The sequence below is a fragment of the Labrus bergylta genome, chromosome 24 (assembly GCF_963930695.1).
Source record: "Labrus bergylta chromosome 24, fLabBer1.1, whole genome shotgun sequence".
NCBI classification, from domain to species: Eukaryota; Metazoa; Chordata; class Actinopteri; order Labriformes; family Labridae; genus Labrus; species Labrus bergylta.
Genome location: NC_089218.1, coordinates 10,302,864 through 10,318,009, shown reverse-complemented (window position 1 = coordinate 10,318,009; position 15,146 = coordinate 10,302,864). Strand labels below are relative to the sequence as shown.

At 40.6% G+C, this 15,146-nt stretch overlaps 1 protein-coding gene across 6 annotated transcripts in view; it reads right to left on the bottom strand.

Moving 5' to 3' along the window:
- LOC109984183 (plakophilin-4-like) overlaps positions 1–15,146 on the bottom strand; it is a 40,117-nt gene that overhangs the window by 23,172 nt on the left and 1,799 nt on the right. For 5 of the 6 annotated variants that reach the window (XM_029277410.2, XM_065952160.1, XM_065952162.1 and 2 more), the window contains exons 3-5: positions 2,987–3,099; positions 2,035–2,069; positions 1,313–1,420 (exon numbers count right to left, since the gene is read on the bottom strand). In XM_029277410.2, the coding sequence (XP_029133243.2) occupies positions 1,313–1,420; positions 2,035–2,069; positions 2,987–3,099 (256 nt within the window). The remainder of the gene's footprint in view (positions 1–1,312; positions 1,421–2,034; positions 2,070–2,986; positions 3,100–15,146) is intronic. The other variant, XM_065952161.1, reaches the window with a different exon arrangement.

Below are 15,146 nucleotides of genomic sequence, written 5' to 3'. Positions count from 1 at the left end.
TAATACAGGTGAGATCTGTGGGATTTGTCACGAAGGTTCCCATTTCTCACACTTTGCATCATAACTTGTTTGAGTGTGTTGATGTGGAAATCATGACTTCAATTCAACCAGTAAACATTTATACATTTAGAAGGGGATTTCTCCAAAGTCTGATATATCGTCTCCACTATGTTACGTCTGTTTGGCTGGTATGACCATGTCACATACATCATGTTCTCATATCTCTGCTGGTATATAGCTCTGTATATATATATTTATTACTTGCACATAGCTCTGTATATATATATTTATTACTTGCACATAGCTCTGTATATATATATTTATTTCTTGTTTACTGCATATAGTTCTGTTTATATCTGGTCACTACTGCACATAGTTCTGTATATATATATTTATTTCTCGTTTACTGCACATAGTTCTGTTTATATCTGGTCACTACTGCACATAGTTCTGGTTACATCTGTTTACATCCGTTCGTCCGATCACTGTCCACTTCTTTCTACTCTTTTATATTTTGTATTTTTAAGTTAAGTTCAAGCTTTAAGTTGTATTTAAATTGATACTTTATATTGAGGTTAAAATGTTTTGTTTACTTGCACTGTTGTTAATTTACTGCTCTGTGTGCCTTTGAATTGCCCCCCGGGGACAAATAAAGTTTTTTGAATTGTATTGAATAACCATGTCACATACATCATGTTCTCATATCTCTGCTGGTAGAACCATGTCACATACATCATGTTCTCATATCTCTGCTGGTAGAACCATGTCACATACATTATGCACCTATAAGTAGTACACAGATTTTGAGTTGCTTATGTTGGCAGTCAAATTCTGTGTTATCCCGGAGTCCTGATGAAGCAGATGAGCTGAATTTTTAAGCATCAAGCTCTTAATAAATTATAACTAAGCACGTTCTTTTTCCTCTCACTTCTTCAAGGACTTTTTAGTCATTTATATTTCATGTTAAAGAGACACAGTTTGGATGTGAGACCAGGGGTTTGGACTACTTTTAAGTAAGAGAAGAAGTCCCCAGTAACTTTTGATTTAATGAAGTCAAAAAGAAAGCAATCAAATGAAAAACTCCTGCCTGTATGAGATCCAATCATGGTACTCAAGTCAACTCAAAAATGTAAACATGGTGAGAAATAAAGCAAGAACAGAAACATCTATCTTATTAAACTGGAGTTTAAAAGATAACCTCGTTATAAGGGTGATTCTAAAACAAACAAGTATCTCAGAAAGCATCAAGCTCTTCTCCTTTACATTCTGCTATAATGTTCCTCAGACCGTGTGGTGTGTAAATTTAACAGACCCTCACTGTCATGCAGGGAGGCGCGGTCCGGTTCAGGCATGAAGAGTCCCTCCTCCGCCTCCAGGTGACGACCGGACGCCTCCATGGCTCCGCCCTGCAAATCTCCACCTGCAGAAACAATCAGCTGTTAAATTCAAATTACACATCAAGTCCTCGACTGACGGTTTGTCTAACATCTTTGTGTCAAAAGTGGATTATTATTTCAACACATGATATAAAACAAATAGTGAAGTCTGAGTGAACACAATCGTCCAGCATCACCGTCCAGCAGACAGAATCTCCCTAATCTACGAGACTAAAAGTGTCGATTCATTGGCGGAAAAGAATGAAACATTTTATAGCCGTACGTTTTCTTTATTGGAAAACCGACAGTGAGGAATGAACCAGGAAACAGAGCAGAGGGATCTGTGACAGAATAGTAAATGGCTCCATTTCAGAGCCCATATACTCCAACGGAAACATTGTTTTGTTTTGCTTCAGCGGCCTGTGCTGCTTGCAGGCAATTTTCAGCCTCTTTGGAGGCTAAACTGACTTTATACATCTGGAAAATGTCTCCTTTAACGCCACAGTCCTGTGCATTAGAGCTACAAAACCTTTACTTTAAGATGTTAAAACTTCATATTTTCACTTCTGGTTTTAAAACTCCAATTCTCTTGTCACCTTATTCTAAAAAATAGCTTTACAACAAATACAGTTAAAGGTAGAAAAATAAGAAATCCTACCTGCAGTTCTCCATGCAAACGACTTCTCAGACGAGCTTCAGCAGAAGAGAAGAGGAGGAGGAGGAAATGGAGAGAGAGACATAAATCAAATCAGAGGCACAATGCTATGCTTTAGATTCAATCAGTCCAGGAAGAGGTAGAAGGAAAGTGTTTGAAATGTGAAACTGAAATATAAATATCTCTGAAATATTTGCCTTTAAATGATCCTTTCACATTCAATCTGCAAAATAAGAGCTCAAGGACAAAGAAAGCCTCAGATGCTTTTGTGTGAATTTCCATTTTCTCTTCAAATTGATCAAATAAACTGAAGTAATTTGACCTCAGCTGGGGATCGGATGTTGTATAACCTTGTGTGTATGCAAGTGTTGTGAACATAATGTTGTGTGTTGTGTTTCAGTTTCTCTCTTTCAATCACACAAACACACATTTTTAGTTTTTCATATCAAAGGACACCGCTGCACCCCCAAGAGGTATGCAAACACACGCACAAACACATACTTTCCTATATTCCCACCAAAATTGTATAAAAACAAGACCACTGTAAAAGCATCTTCCAAAAAGTGGAAATACAATGTGACCTGTTGTCTTGTCAAAAAATAACATCCGACCTCTAACTGAAGCTTGTATGAAGAGTTTCTTGGTGTTAGAAGTTAAACTAAGTTAGCTTTAAAATAATGTTATTGAGCTAGTCTGTTGGGAATGCTAACTGTTTGTAGTTTACGTCAGAGCACAGAATCACTGTTTAATCTCTTCTTTCAAATGTGCTCGAGGCGTTTTTGGTTTCAAACCCTTTTGAAGGCAATAACTTTGAGCTAAATAACAACAACACTCAGACTTAAAATGTCAGAACAACAAAGAAACCTCACTGAATATCAGCGTTTGTTTCTCTTTCTTTGCAAACAAATGAGATAAAACAGTGAGTAGTGAGTGAGTATCAAGACTTCAAATCTACCTGCTACTATCTCCTCCTGGCGACTCAGCTCCCAGCATGCACCTCTCCAGCTGGCTGGCCACAATCTGCCGCTCCTCCTCCAGCTCCCGAGTCAGCCGCTCAAACTGCAGCTCCTGCAGGGAGACATTTACGACACTCATTACATCCTTGTATCCGCCGTGAGACTGCAATTTAAGCCCCTTCTTTAAGACCTATTTGATGCCAGTTAGAATTAAATGTAAAACCCCATTTCATGCTTTTTTTCTGCATGACTTGTTTCTCACCTTCTGTGAGCTTGTGGAGAGAATGCAGCTCTTTTAAAAAAAAAATTTAAGTGGATTCAAGACCGAGGTCCGATTTCTTTTAGACCCCAATTTACAATAGTGAGGAGAAAAAGAAAAGACCAACTTCTTATTGAACTCTTTTAAAGACTGTACAAGAAATAAATATGAACCACCGTTTAGCTGTTAGTTCTGTGGCCTCACAGCGAGGAAGTTCCTGGTTTGAATACCCGTCGGACAGGACCCCCTGTGTGGAGTTTGCATGTTCTCTGTCTTCGGTCTGTGAAGGCTTCCTCCCACAGTCCAAAGACATGCTCATTAAGTTAATTGGTGACTCTAAAATTATCCGTAGGTGTAAATGTGAGTGTGAGTGTGTCTGTCTCTATATGTCACCCCTGTGATCGACTGGTGAATAGTACAGTCCTCTGCGACCCCAAACGGGAAAAGCAGTATAGATAATGGATGGATGTCTGAAGTCAAAATAATAATTTCAGTCTAAACACTGTCTGAATAAAAGAGACAACATTTGAAAATGTAGATAAGTAATAAGTCTGAAACTAAAGTAATCAAGTTGATGTGTGTCGTTTATGGTTTTCATGATTCAAGGGGTTAAAATCTCAGATCATCACAAAAAAACACTTCATTAAAAACCTTTAAGACATGTCCATGATTAAATGAGCTAAGAACGTAAATATACTGTATATGTATTAAATTATCTACGAAAGTGCGTGATTAGAGTGTTCTTCTGGCAATCTGACAACACAAACACTGCAACACTTTACGCTTGACTTATTAGAAGTGCTAAAAGCTGGTAAGAATCCAATGCCTGGCTCGAGGGTACCAAAGAGGAGCAGATGTTTACCGACTGTCGCCGAATGGCTGGTAGCTCTGGCACCTCCTCATTTGAATTCAGTTACATAACACGGAGGTTTCCCAGCTGCTTCGTAAATCTTCTAGAAAAACCACAGCTGGTGTCATCATGGAGGTCCACCAGAGAATAAGCTGTCTGCAAATAATGTCTAAATATAAAACTACTCGGCCGGAAGACACACGTCCCCCCCCGGGAAACCTTTTTGTCGAGTAATCTTGGAAATGTTTTCAGTCACAGTGAAAGGTCTGAAGAGGTCCATTTTGTTTGTTTTGATACACTCAACCTGGTTTTCTGTAGTTTTAAGGCAACTTTAACATCTGTGATGTGGGTTACTTGGTCTGGACAAAGCAAAACAGGCAGGACGTAGTTAGCCAGCTAAGGCTCAGACTCATGAAGGCAGACAGAGCAGTTTTGTCGCACTTGATTAGGCCGGGACATGTGTGTATTTTTATTAATGGTTTATTAAAAAACAAATCTCAAAAACATCCCACCCACTTCATACCCAGTATCGGAAAGTTTTCAGAAACTTAAATGGTTGAACAGTTATTCCTTATATTTTAAGATAACTGATATTCTAAACATCAGATTATAAATGACATAGTTAGAAGCTTTTTGTGGATATGAGTCTCCAGAGGCTTTAAACATTACACATTTTAAGTGAACTATGATTTTGATTGTTTTGGACGTTTTTATAGACAAACATTAAAATATTAAATATCTGTTTTTCTCATTTAAATTCTTATAAAGCTGTTTTCTTTCAGGCTGGCGTGTCACCATGACGACCTGAGGATCCCATAGAATGAGCTGATGTAACAACTGAGAATATTCTGATACACCTCACAAAAAGCAACATTCCAGTCAGATATCTCTCCTCAAATCAAAGTAGAGCTCACTCTTCTCTTGCTTGAGCAGATACAAGTCCACGATTATTGGTTGGCATTTCTGGTGGTTTTAAATTTAAAAACTTTGGAAGAATTTCGCTGAACCCAAGCTTTGATTTATAAGCAGAAGGTTTCTACAGCAAAAGTGTCTGAGTCTATTCAGACATGGACCTCCAAGTCATCCGAGGCAGCCAGCTTTCCTTGATGTCTTCAAACTACATTGTTGAGAAGCTTATCAGTATAGGCTCCTTTGCAAGGGTTGCGAAGTGTGTGAAGACATCAACCAAGGAGAAGGTAGCTGTAAAGATGACAAAGATTGAGTCTGAGGAAGAAAAGCAGGACGGCACGCTTCAAAAGCTGCGAGCCTTCGATCCTGACACCTGGCACTTTGTAAAGTGGGACAGCTCCTTCATCTACAAAGGACACTTGTGTCAGGAGTTTGAACTGCTGGACATCAGTCTCAAGGACTACATTAACAGGAGACCGAACCCTTCTTTTTCACTAAAAGAGATCCGGCATATCCTGTTTCAAGTGGCCACAACTCTTCAACTTCTGAAGAACTTGGGAATTGCTCATACCCATCTCAATCCTGAGAACATCATGTTGGTTGATCGGGTTCAACAGCAATTAACGGTCAAAGTGATCGGCTTTGGTGCAGCCTGTGAGGTCTCAAAAGGAGAGCAGGGTCCATGTATACAGCCGAAGTTCTACAGGGCTCCAGAGACCATGCTAGGTCTGCCCTGTAACGAGGCGACAGATATGTGGGCCCTTGGCAGCATAGCTGTCGAGCTCCTCCTTGGCCACGTGCTTTACCCTGGATGTAGTGACTATGAGATGCTCTGGTTCATAACCCAAACTCAAGGCCAGCTGCCAGGGGACATCATCAATGCTGGACTCAAAACGAGCCAGTTTTACAGCATGACGTGGCCGAACATTTGGAAATTAAAGACACCAGATGAGTATGGATGCTTGCCATGGATCGATTGCATGTTCAGCTCCCTTGATGACCTCAAGCAAATCCAGCAGATACCAGGGAGGCTGCTGTCAAAAGCAGATCCCAAGGCTGATCAGGAGCACATTGTGGACCTGGTAAAGCAGATGCTTCAGTTGGATCCATGTCAGAGAATAACACCTAGCGAGATGTTGGGACATCCTTTCTTTACGGTGAGCCATCAGGTGGACTTTTGTTCAAGCTCTGAGCAGAGGGAGGCTGTGTCTGAGAGTGGTAGCTCATCCTCCAAATCCAACTCAAGGTCTCTAAGTCCACAAGACCAATGGCCAGTTTTGGAAGAGAACAAACCCAGTTTAGTTGACGCTGAATCTGTGAAAGACAACTCAGAGCAGCTGCCAGTGCCAGATGATCAGCCTATCATCAGGCCCAGCTCTCCAGCTCAAAGTCTACAACAAAGTCTACATCAGCTGTCAGTCTCTGAGGAGGATGACTCCAGCTTGGACCACACTGAGCCACTGAATAAGAAAAAGAGTACCTTTGATGAGATTTTGCAGAAATGCAACAAAGGCAAAGAAAGCATCTCCCCAAAAAGGAAAAAGATAGAGATCCTTGAAGGAAGATTTCTCAGAAAAAGACCCTACGAAGACATTTCCGAAGGCACCAAAGAAATCCCAGAGACCTCTTCTCCAGAAAGAAAGAGATTCACTCTGACCCGAGATGCAAAGCAAGAAAAGACCAAGCTTCCAAGCACCCCTAATGAGGATCCTTCAACTGTGACTCAGACTGGTTGCAAGAAAAGACAATGGAGGGCCTTAGGATCCACAAGTAACCACACCTCACAACCACTGAAAAGAGTACAACTGGAAAGATAACAGTACCTAAGATCTGGATAATTGGGTCTAGTTACATTCAACGCGGGAGAAAAGCTGTGACTGAAATGTTTGGGGAGAATTTCAGACTCCCTGCCATTGTTGAGTGGTTTGGGAAAGGAGGAATGGGCTGGAAGGGTGTCCTTCCTCGTTTTTACGCCGAGATTTCCAAACAATGTGCTCCAGACATTTTGGTTGTCCATGCTGGTGGCAACAATCTGGGACTTATGACCGCCAAGGAACTCACTGCCATCATGAAAAATGACTTGATAAAGCTTCATGCAGAGTTTCCTTCCATGACTGAAATCTGGTAAAAACAAGATTCTTACAGTTGGCTGGAATAGTTCAGTTTCATGTGAAAAAATACAGAAACATTTGTCATCTATCTATTCATGTACTGTATCTACTTTTTTATTTTAATGGTACATTAGGATAAACTGCCACAAATGTTAATCCTTTGCAGATTTGTTATCTGTTTACATGTCTGTAGAAAAAGCTCTTTTGTATTTGGGTCAGCTCTGGCATTGTGATGCACCGAGCCTCGACTGTCTCTCTGGTCAGATAATGTGACAGTGAGTTATTTAATAGTCTCATCATGTTGCTTGTTTACTTGTGTCTCTCCATCTATAGACTTAAGAAGCCTGCATGCCGAGAGGGAAAACGAAGTCAACTGGCCTGATATCAGAGGCAATGAATCTGCTTTTGACATGAAGAAATAACTTAAAGAAATAAACTTTTAAAGTCAGACACTTAAAATATTATACCACATAAATACAGTATAAAAGGGGGCCTGTCCTTACGTTATCACAGTGGCTTTGACTTCATGAAAATTTAATGAGCCCCAAGAGGAAGCTCGTCACGCAACTCATTTTGCAATATTAATAAGTGTTGGTTTTTCCAGAGTAATTATTCAGAGTTAATGGGAAAGATGTTTGTCCACTTATAGGACAGATCTGCCTCTGAGGCTGCAGTTCCAAAATATTGCAAAGGCTGCAATATTCTAATATGCAAATGTAGGAAACTAATATTTTGGGTGTGTCTGAAATGGACTTGTCATGGTTTTATTTATTAATTATTCAATTCTTAAACGGTTTTGACATTTTCTCAAGGATAATGATGATGAAGCTGTGTGTGGTAACTGAAAAGAATCACAAAATAATATCTGCAGATCTTGAAATAAGACTCATTGTAGTTTATAAGAGAAAGGCTTATCCTAGTAGATCTTTTGGAGCTCTAATAAGAGAGCTTTAAGTTGTGCAATTTTACTTTAGATGTAGTGGAGAATAGTGTCCACATTTACCCAAGCCATGTGAAGGTTTTTGTTCATTTCTGTTTTCTTTGTACTCATTTTTTAGGTGGTTTGACATTTTTACCAGGATAATAATCATTAAGTCATTAAGTAGAGAATAAAAAATAACACAGTATTGATTTTAAGGCAAATCAGTCACTGGGTTTTAAAGGTAAACAACATACTTCGGTAAACATAGAAAGATGTAAATAAGGTGTTTGCATAAAGGAGATTAAGCCTTTAGCTGTTTACTGAGAACAAAAATGAAGAAAAGTAGAAAAACAAGCAGCAACAATGTCGGAAGAGATGATTCAAATGATAGAAAAACACAACAAGGTACAAAAACTGTAACATCAATGAAAAGAGAGAGAATCAAGGTGCATTCAAGTAAGACAAGGTCAACAAGACATCATTTTAAGTACACAATGAATGCTAAATGCATCATTGACGCGTTCACGCTCTACAGTGAGCCGTTCAAACCCCCATGGTGTCTGAACGTGCTGCATACTGTCTCAGCATCACTGCTGACTCTGCCTGACGTCTCCTTACATCACCTCAGAGCAGCACAGAGACGGGACAAGAACACACAGCTCTCCTTGTTTCAGCCTCACCATGTTACGGTAAGCCTCGAGGGACAAAACAGAGCCACGTCTTGGCCTGCACCAGTCACCTCATGATGTCTGGAGACGCGTGCCAGGCGATGTCTTGTACCAGCTGGGGGCTACCGGACAATTCTCCACGGCGTATTGTGCGCCGTCACAAAGTCTTTCTCTCTCTTATCGAGTGACACCAACTGCAGACCTCTGCAGCTTTCTCCCTTTTCTGCCGTGTCTAATCATAGCCCGCCAGTTCACTTTATCCAGACCGCATCTGTGATATCCGTGAAATGTTCGGCCTAGTTCTGCCGCAGCGACACATTGCTGGTCTCGCTGTAAGTCGTCGTCTTAAAGGGAGAATTCACCCGTAAAGACTTTGTTAAAAAAAGAGCAGCTTAACATTTTCAAGCCCATTTTGCTGCTTGAAGAAGTATTACTCACCCTTTCATGAATATCTAGCTATACATACTGTCCATGACATAATGAGAAATGCCTGATACAGCAAGAACGACTCAGATTTAAAGTACTGACTGAGTGAAAAGGTATAGTCTCTGGCTCCGTTTAAGGATAAAAAGTGAAACTCTGAAGGACATTTCTGCAAACTGTTAGAGCAAACGGAACCTCAAGTCATATTTGGGAGAATCTTAAACTTAAATTATTCAAATGATTCAAACTGAAGTACTGTACAAAGTATTTGACCCTGAGGCCTCCTTTTCTTCTGACGTACAACAAACATTCTGTGATGTACGAGTTCTTCCACCCACAATAGCTTCATCTGTCCAGAACGCTGTGCATCCGTTTGTTTATTCTTCTCTCTTGCTCTCTCCACCTACACTCATGACCCACTGTTAGATTAAAACACTTCAAGTCTCTTTAAACGCCCAAACGCCTACCCTTAATGGGAAGTAACAGGTTGAGTTAGCTCCTTCAGGGCTGTCATGAGGCATTCTGGGACACAATGGAAGTGGCTAAGTAGATGAGGCAGGTGGAGGCAAATGGAGAGTAAATAACCTCTGGAAACACAAAGAACATGACGGATTAAAACAATGATCCGAGGGTGAACTTTCTTTTTTGATTTCAGCGCTAAAGGGGAAGAGAAAATCTGATTCCTCTTCCATCAGAATGACTTAAGCACACGCTGCTAAGTGCTAACCTGACATGCAGCCCTGAGAATCCACGATTTGGAGTCAACCAAATAGCATGCAACAAGAGGCCACCATAAGCTCATTCTTTCCTGAAAATACGTCAGAGAGCAAGCATTGAAATCCGGTTTTGTGTCTCAGATATGATCAGGGAAGCTCAGGGAAGCTCAGGGAAGCACCGAGGCGATGACATAACTGGATTGAGAGAGCAGGTTTAACCCCTTACATTCAGCTTGTAACCCTGCAGAGAGCCTTTTGCAGGAACAGCAGCCACACGGCAAGTCGAGCATCAAAATGGAGCTCAGGTGTTTTGTCGATTCTGCTTGGACGTTTTGCGTGTTGTTTATGGTCCTAATCGTTGAAATCAATCCAAGCATGTAGAGCGCTGACTTGGTCCAGTTGTTGTTGTTTTATCGAGCTCCTCTCTATCCTGGGAAGGCTTTTTCGCTGAGCATGCATGTTCTTTTTCAGCAGCAGCATGCGTCACATTCATACACTGGGACCCTGCTTTCACACCTGGGAGCTGCCCTGCACTGCAACAGTCTGCTCATGACGGCCTCAGGGAAGCAAACAAGTCCTCCAATGAACGTCTGACAACAGCTTGGCAGAATAATTCCTCTATGTTTGAGAATGAATGAAACATGCACTTGCTTTGTTTTCCCTAACAGGATAAAAAGCAGACCAATGGGGGAATTAGTGTGATGTTATTGTGGTTTATTGACCTGCTTGCCCACGCTGAAGCGATTGTTGGAGCCACAAATTTAAGCTACAGCTGTGCAGCCAAGAATTGTTGAAACCATCAGAGTATTATTTTACAATGTGGGCAAAGAACCAAAGTTATTAAATGCATTTGAGCTGATGTACAGAGAAAAATATACAATGAGGAAGAAGATAGTCAAATGTTTACAACTGACTCGATGGTGTAGTTATGGCTTTGAAGTTGCACTTTAATGAATTCCTGCAAAAAACGGATGAAAAGTATGTTTGATAGTAACAAGAAATGTTTGAACAAAAGTCTTCTCATTGCATTGTTTGGTGCTTTATATATGTTTTCCATTACATTTCCAATGTTGTTGTCAAAAGACATTTAAAGTTTTGTTTGGAGATGTTGACCAAAAGTGCTTTTTCTCTTTAAGTCTGAGAGTTTGATGAGACTTTAAAGACTAGAAACAGTTGAAAACTGCTCATCCGTCTGTGTCAAAGCTCAATTTCTTATACGTCAAATGAATCCATGTATCCATTTTCTACTCCTTATCTGGTCACGGTGGCAGCAAGATAAGAAAGTGAGTCCAGAAAATTGTCCTCCAGACAATGTTTTCAGGTCAGACATGTAAAAATTTAAAATTCACAAGTGGAGTCTAGACTGGTTGCTCCTTCCTAGAAAACCCCAGCTCCCATTTCTGTGCTAGGCAGATCTAATGAGCTGAAAGCTGCAGATGCAAGAGCGGGATCAACTTTTTCATTAAAGTTTCTGCAGGAAAAGAATAAACATATTTCAAAGACCAAAGTCTTTCCTTGACAGATGCTTTCGACAAAAGGGAAAGATGTGATCATCGGGGCACAGTTAGAAAGGCTTAAAGGTTTAATTCATAAAGATTTATGAATCCACTGTTTTCTACTAAGGATCACATCATCCAGCTCACTTTGATCCTGATTTTCTTAATAATGAAACAGATCAGATCAACCTGATCCAGATACAGACTTTAAAGATTAATACATCTGAAGAGCTTTGAGGGGACTTCACATATGAGGTCCACAGAGGGCCAGACATCCACACACAACCACACATCCTCCAGGCTGCTTTAAAAAAAGAAATGTAATGTTTAATAGTGACGTTATGTGGTGACAACATCCCTTCAACTCCAACAAGGACCTCAAGTAGTTTGTTACTGAAGCAAAACAGCATTCTAGTGTAAATAAAATCTTCTTCAGATATCAACTATCTTGTACAGATGTTGCCTGATCCCTGATCCTGTCTGATTCCCGCCCTTTGCTGAAAACAGGACAACACAAATGGATTTATGATAACCAGGTTTGGATTACCTGATCCAATCAGATAACATAAACCTTTTCTTTTGCACAACCTGATTTCAAGAGATGATCCTATCAGATGGCTTACTCCTATTGGATTACTGCTGTTCATTAAAGAGTCACTTCAGAAGCTGGAGGTCAACACCAACAAACACACAGCAAAGAAACTCTCCGAGCACAGCTGTGAATCATATTGTGACAGTGCTGTGAACTGTTTACATCTCATATCAGAGACATATTTCACTCTTGATTTATCACAATGACGCAAATAGCTGCAACATCCGACTCATATTTCAACTGGCAGCATCTTCTCTGCAGGCTGTTGTCTCAACATCTAATCAATCTCCGTGCGTTTGCTCGAGAAGTGACTAAATCGAGCACTGACACAGCATCGGTTCTATGTTTCCCCTCTCGTCTCCAGATTTGGTATTTCCCTCTCCACGTCGATCACTCTCCAACTTTTAATGGGCTAAATGAGAGCAGAGTGAAAAAGCACCAGGCCTCAAACACAATAGAATGCAATAACTGATGTGCTCCATTTAGCACGTCTAATTTGACATTTCTGTGGAGGAACTGCAGGCGGTAGATTTGTCGCTTCAGCAGCGCTGCCGCATGCATTTCAACACAGAGAATTGTACAGCAACTTGATTATATTTTCCGGTCTCAGCCTGTTCAACAGTCTGAGACAAGAGACATTATAACATGTTTGCTCTCTGGCAGATTCAAAGTTCAGAATGAGAGCCTTGTTGTATGTCGGAGGGTGTTTCTTTAAGGCTGATGGGGGGTAATTATCCATATTTGCTGTCTTGTTATCAGATTCTAAGGAGACTTTTAAAGGAGAAATAAGAATTCTTCTCTTGAGGGGAGACTTTATGGTCGCCTAGCTCATGTCTTCCAGCAAGTCCTCAGAGCAAAATTACAAATGAGGGCAGAACAACTCAAATGAATGTTTCTGAAATGGTTTGTTTTTGTCTTTTCTTATCTGCCCCTGCAGGTTTTCTCTGCAAATCTAGGTGACTTAAACGGGTAAAGGTTGGGGAAGATGTCGGTCACGCTTAATAATCAATGTTGACTGTTGGCAGCAGCTTCAAATATCAAAGACAAGAACAATGTTCTCGCTTATATTCTGCGACCAGCTTCTGCCTGGTTATTACATCTACTTCAATGTTTCTGGACCAAAAAACTTGGACCTGGTTCAATTCTTGCAGCAATGCAGTCTAAGAACACGACGGCTATGGGATGGCAGTGATTTAGCAAATATTTTGGAGCTTTCCGCCAATATTTAGAGGCGTCAGATGTAGCCAGCAGATATCCAGATATGATTCAGATCAAGACGTTTTGTTTGCTTGTTTTTGGTTACGGTCTGACGAGCAGCTTCAGGTGTGTGAACCGAGTAGGAATGGAGAAATGGCATGCATCACCAGATTGTTAGCTGCAGTAAAGATAAATGAACAGCTAAAGCATCGTCAGAGAATGACTGATGGGTTCTGGGATTGTATTCCCACATACTTAGCTCTCCCCACAAACAATTATCCTGCAAAGCACCAACGAATGCTCAAATTGGATTGGAAAATGTTACTTGGACGACAAAGCGACATGCTTCTGGTGTAAAAGTCTGTCCATCACCAACAGATTCTTCATTAACATGCAAATATTTACATAGATACGATGCAGAATGATGATCAACATTTGTTTTTCCTTTTAAATGTTGAACAAATAAAAACAAATAATTTCTGGAGCTTGCACATTTCAGTTTTCTTCCAGCCTCTTCCTTTTCTTTTTATGCTCCGTGTTAGCTCACGAAGCACCTTCTCGCACACATTAGACGCAGATAACTTTCTATAAAGAGGCATTATTTTATTAAGTATTATTAGTCTGATTATGAGAGAGGGATAAACATGTAAACAAAGGTCCCTGGCTGCAATCAAAGCAGAGATCTTGTGTTTCTGTCTTTCCATATAAGGACATGAGGTGGCTCCTGTGAAGGCTGCTTATCCTGCCTCCAGATTGCCCCTGCAGGATTATAAAACACTTCAAAGCCCATTCAAGCCTTGACTTGTGTCACTCTAACGGCTCTCACATGACAGTCAGGTGGATTTACAGCCAAAATGTGACCTCAGCAACACTGCAGAGGTTGAATGTATTAGACTCCACACCAGTCAATCAGAACTGGAGAACTGAAGAACCTCTATGGATGAGAAGTCAAATCTCTTCAGAAATCTCTAGAACAGACACCCTTGACTTCACACCTCTTGACCTGGTAACATAAAAGTGAATTATGCATGTTTCGTTTATAGTTTTGGATGTAATTGCTTTTCTTCACCTCTGATAAAAACACAGAACACAGAAATTCCTGCAGAAATGAAGCAACAAACACATCCATCATTGCAACAAAACGACCCGTCTGCAGGAAAATGGTTCATCATGTGTGAAATTAGCAAGTTTCCTGCACCAAGCAGACATTAGATACATCTGAAGGGTTACAAGCCACCTCCTGCTGTGTTAAAAGAATATCAAAGCTTCAGCACAGCAGCCAAAACATCGGAAACTTCACATCAACATTTCTGTCTGCTAGCTCCGAGGAAAATTGCAGATTAAAAGTAAGAGCAGATTCTCTTTTCTTGGACATCATAAGCCTTTAAATAGCAGTGTGCCGAATTCAGAGTCACACACCCAGGGAATAAGTTGAGAACATGGCCACGGTCCAGGCATAATTAAGAGCAGGAGAACAGACAGGCTCCCATGTTGACGGGATAGACAGAAGCATAAAAATAACAGCGGGGAGACAGACGGAGAGATAGAGGCCGACTTTACACTGCAGCTGCAAGTGTCGGTTTTTATATTCCTCCATTAATGTGAACCTCTAGTCTGATGTTTTTTATGTGTCAATAGCAAAAGTTAACATCTCTGGCTGTCGGTTCAAATAAATATTCAGATCGAAAATATGTCCAGAGCAAATGAGTCATCAAATAAACATACTCCTGTGAAACCTGTCAAAAATCTGTCCCTCAAACTGTTTTTGGTCTTTTCTGATGCTGCGTTGCATTAAAAGTCCTCATTGTAGTAAATGATTAATGACAATTTTAATAGAATTTCTAATGTAAATTTGGAACGCTCAGCGTGGAGACCCATTACGGTGCAGTGTCATCTGGAGATAATCCTCTGGATTATTTGGTAAATTTGGGTGAATCACATCACACTATTTATCCTGTGAGCAGGGGCGGAGCCAGAGGGTTGGCGCTCCCCTCTATCACAGCCACAAGGTGTCCT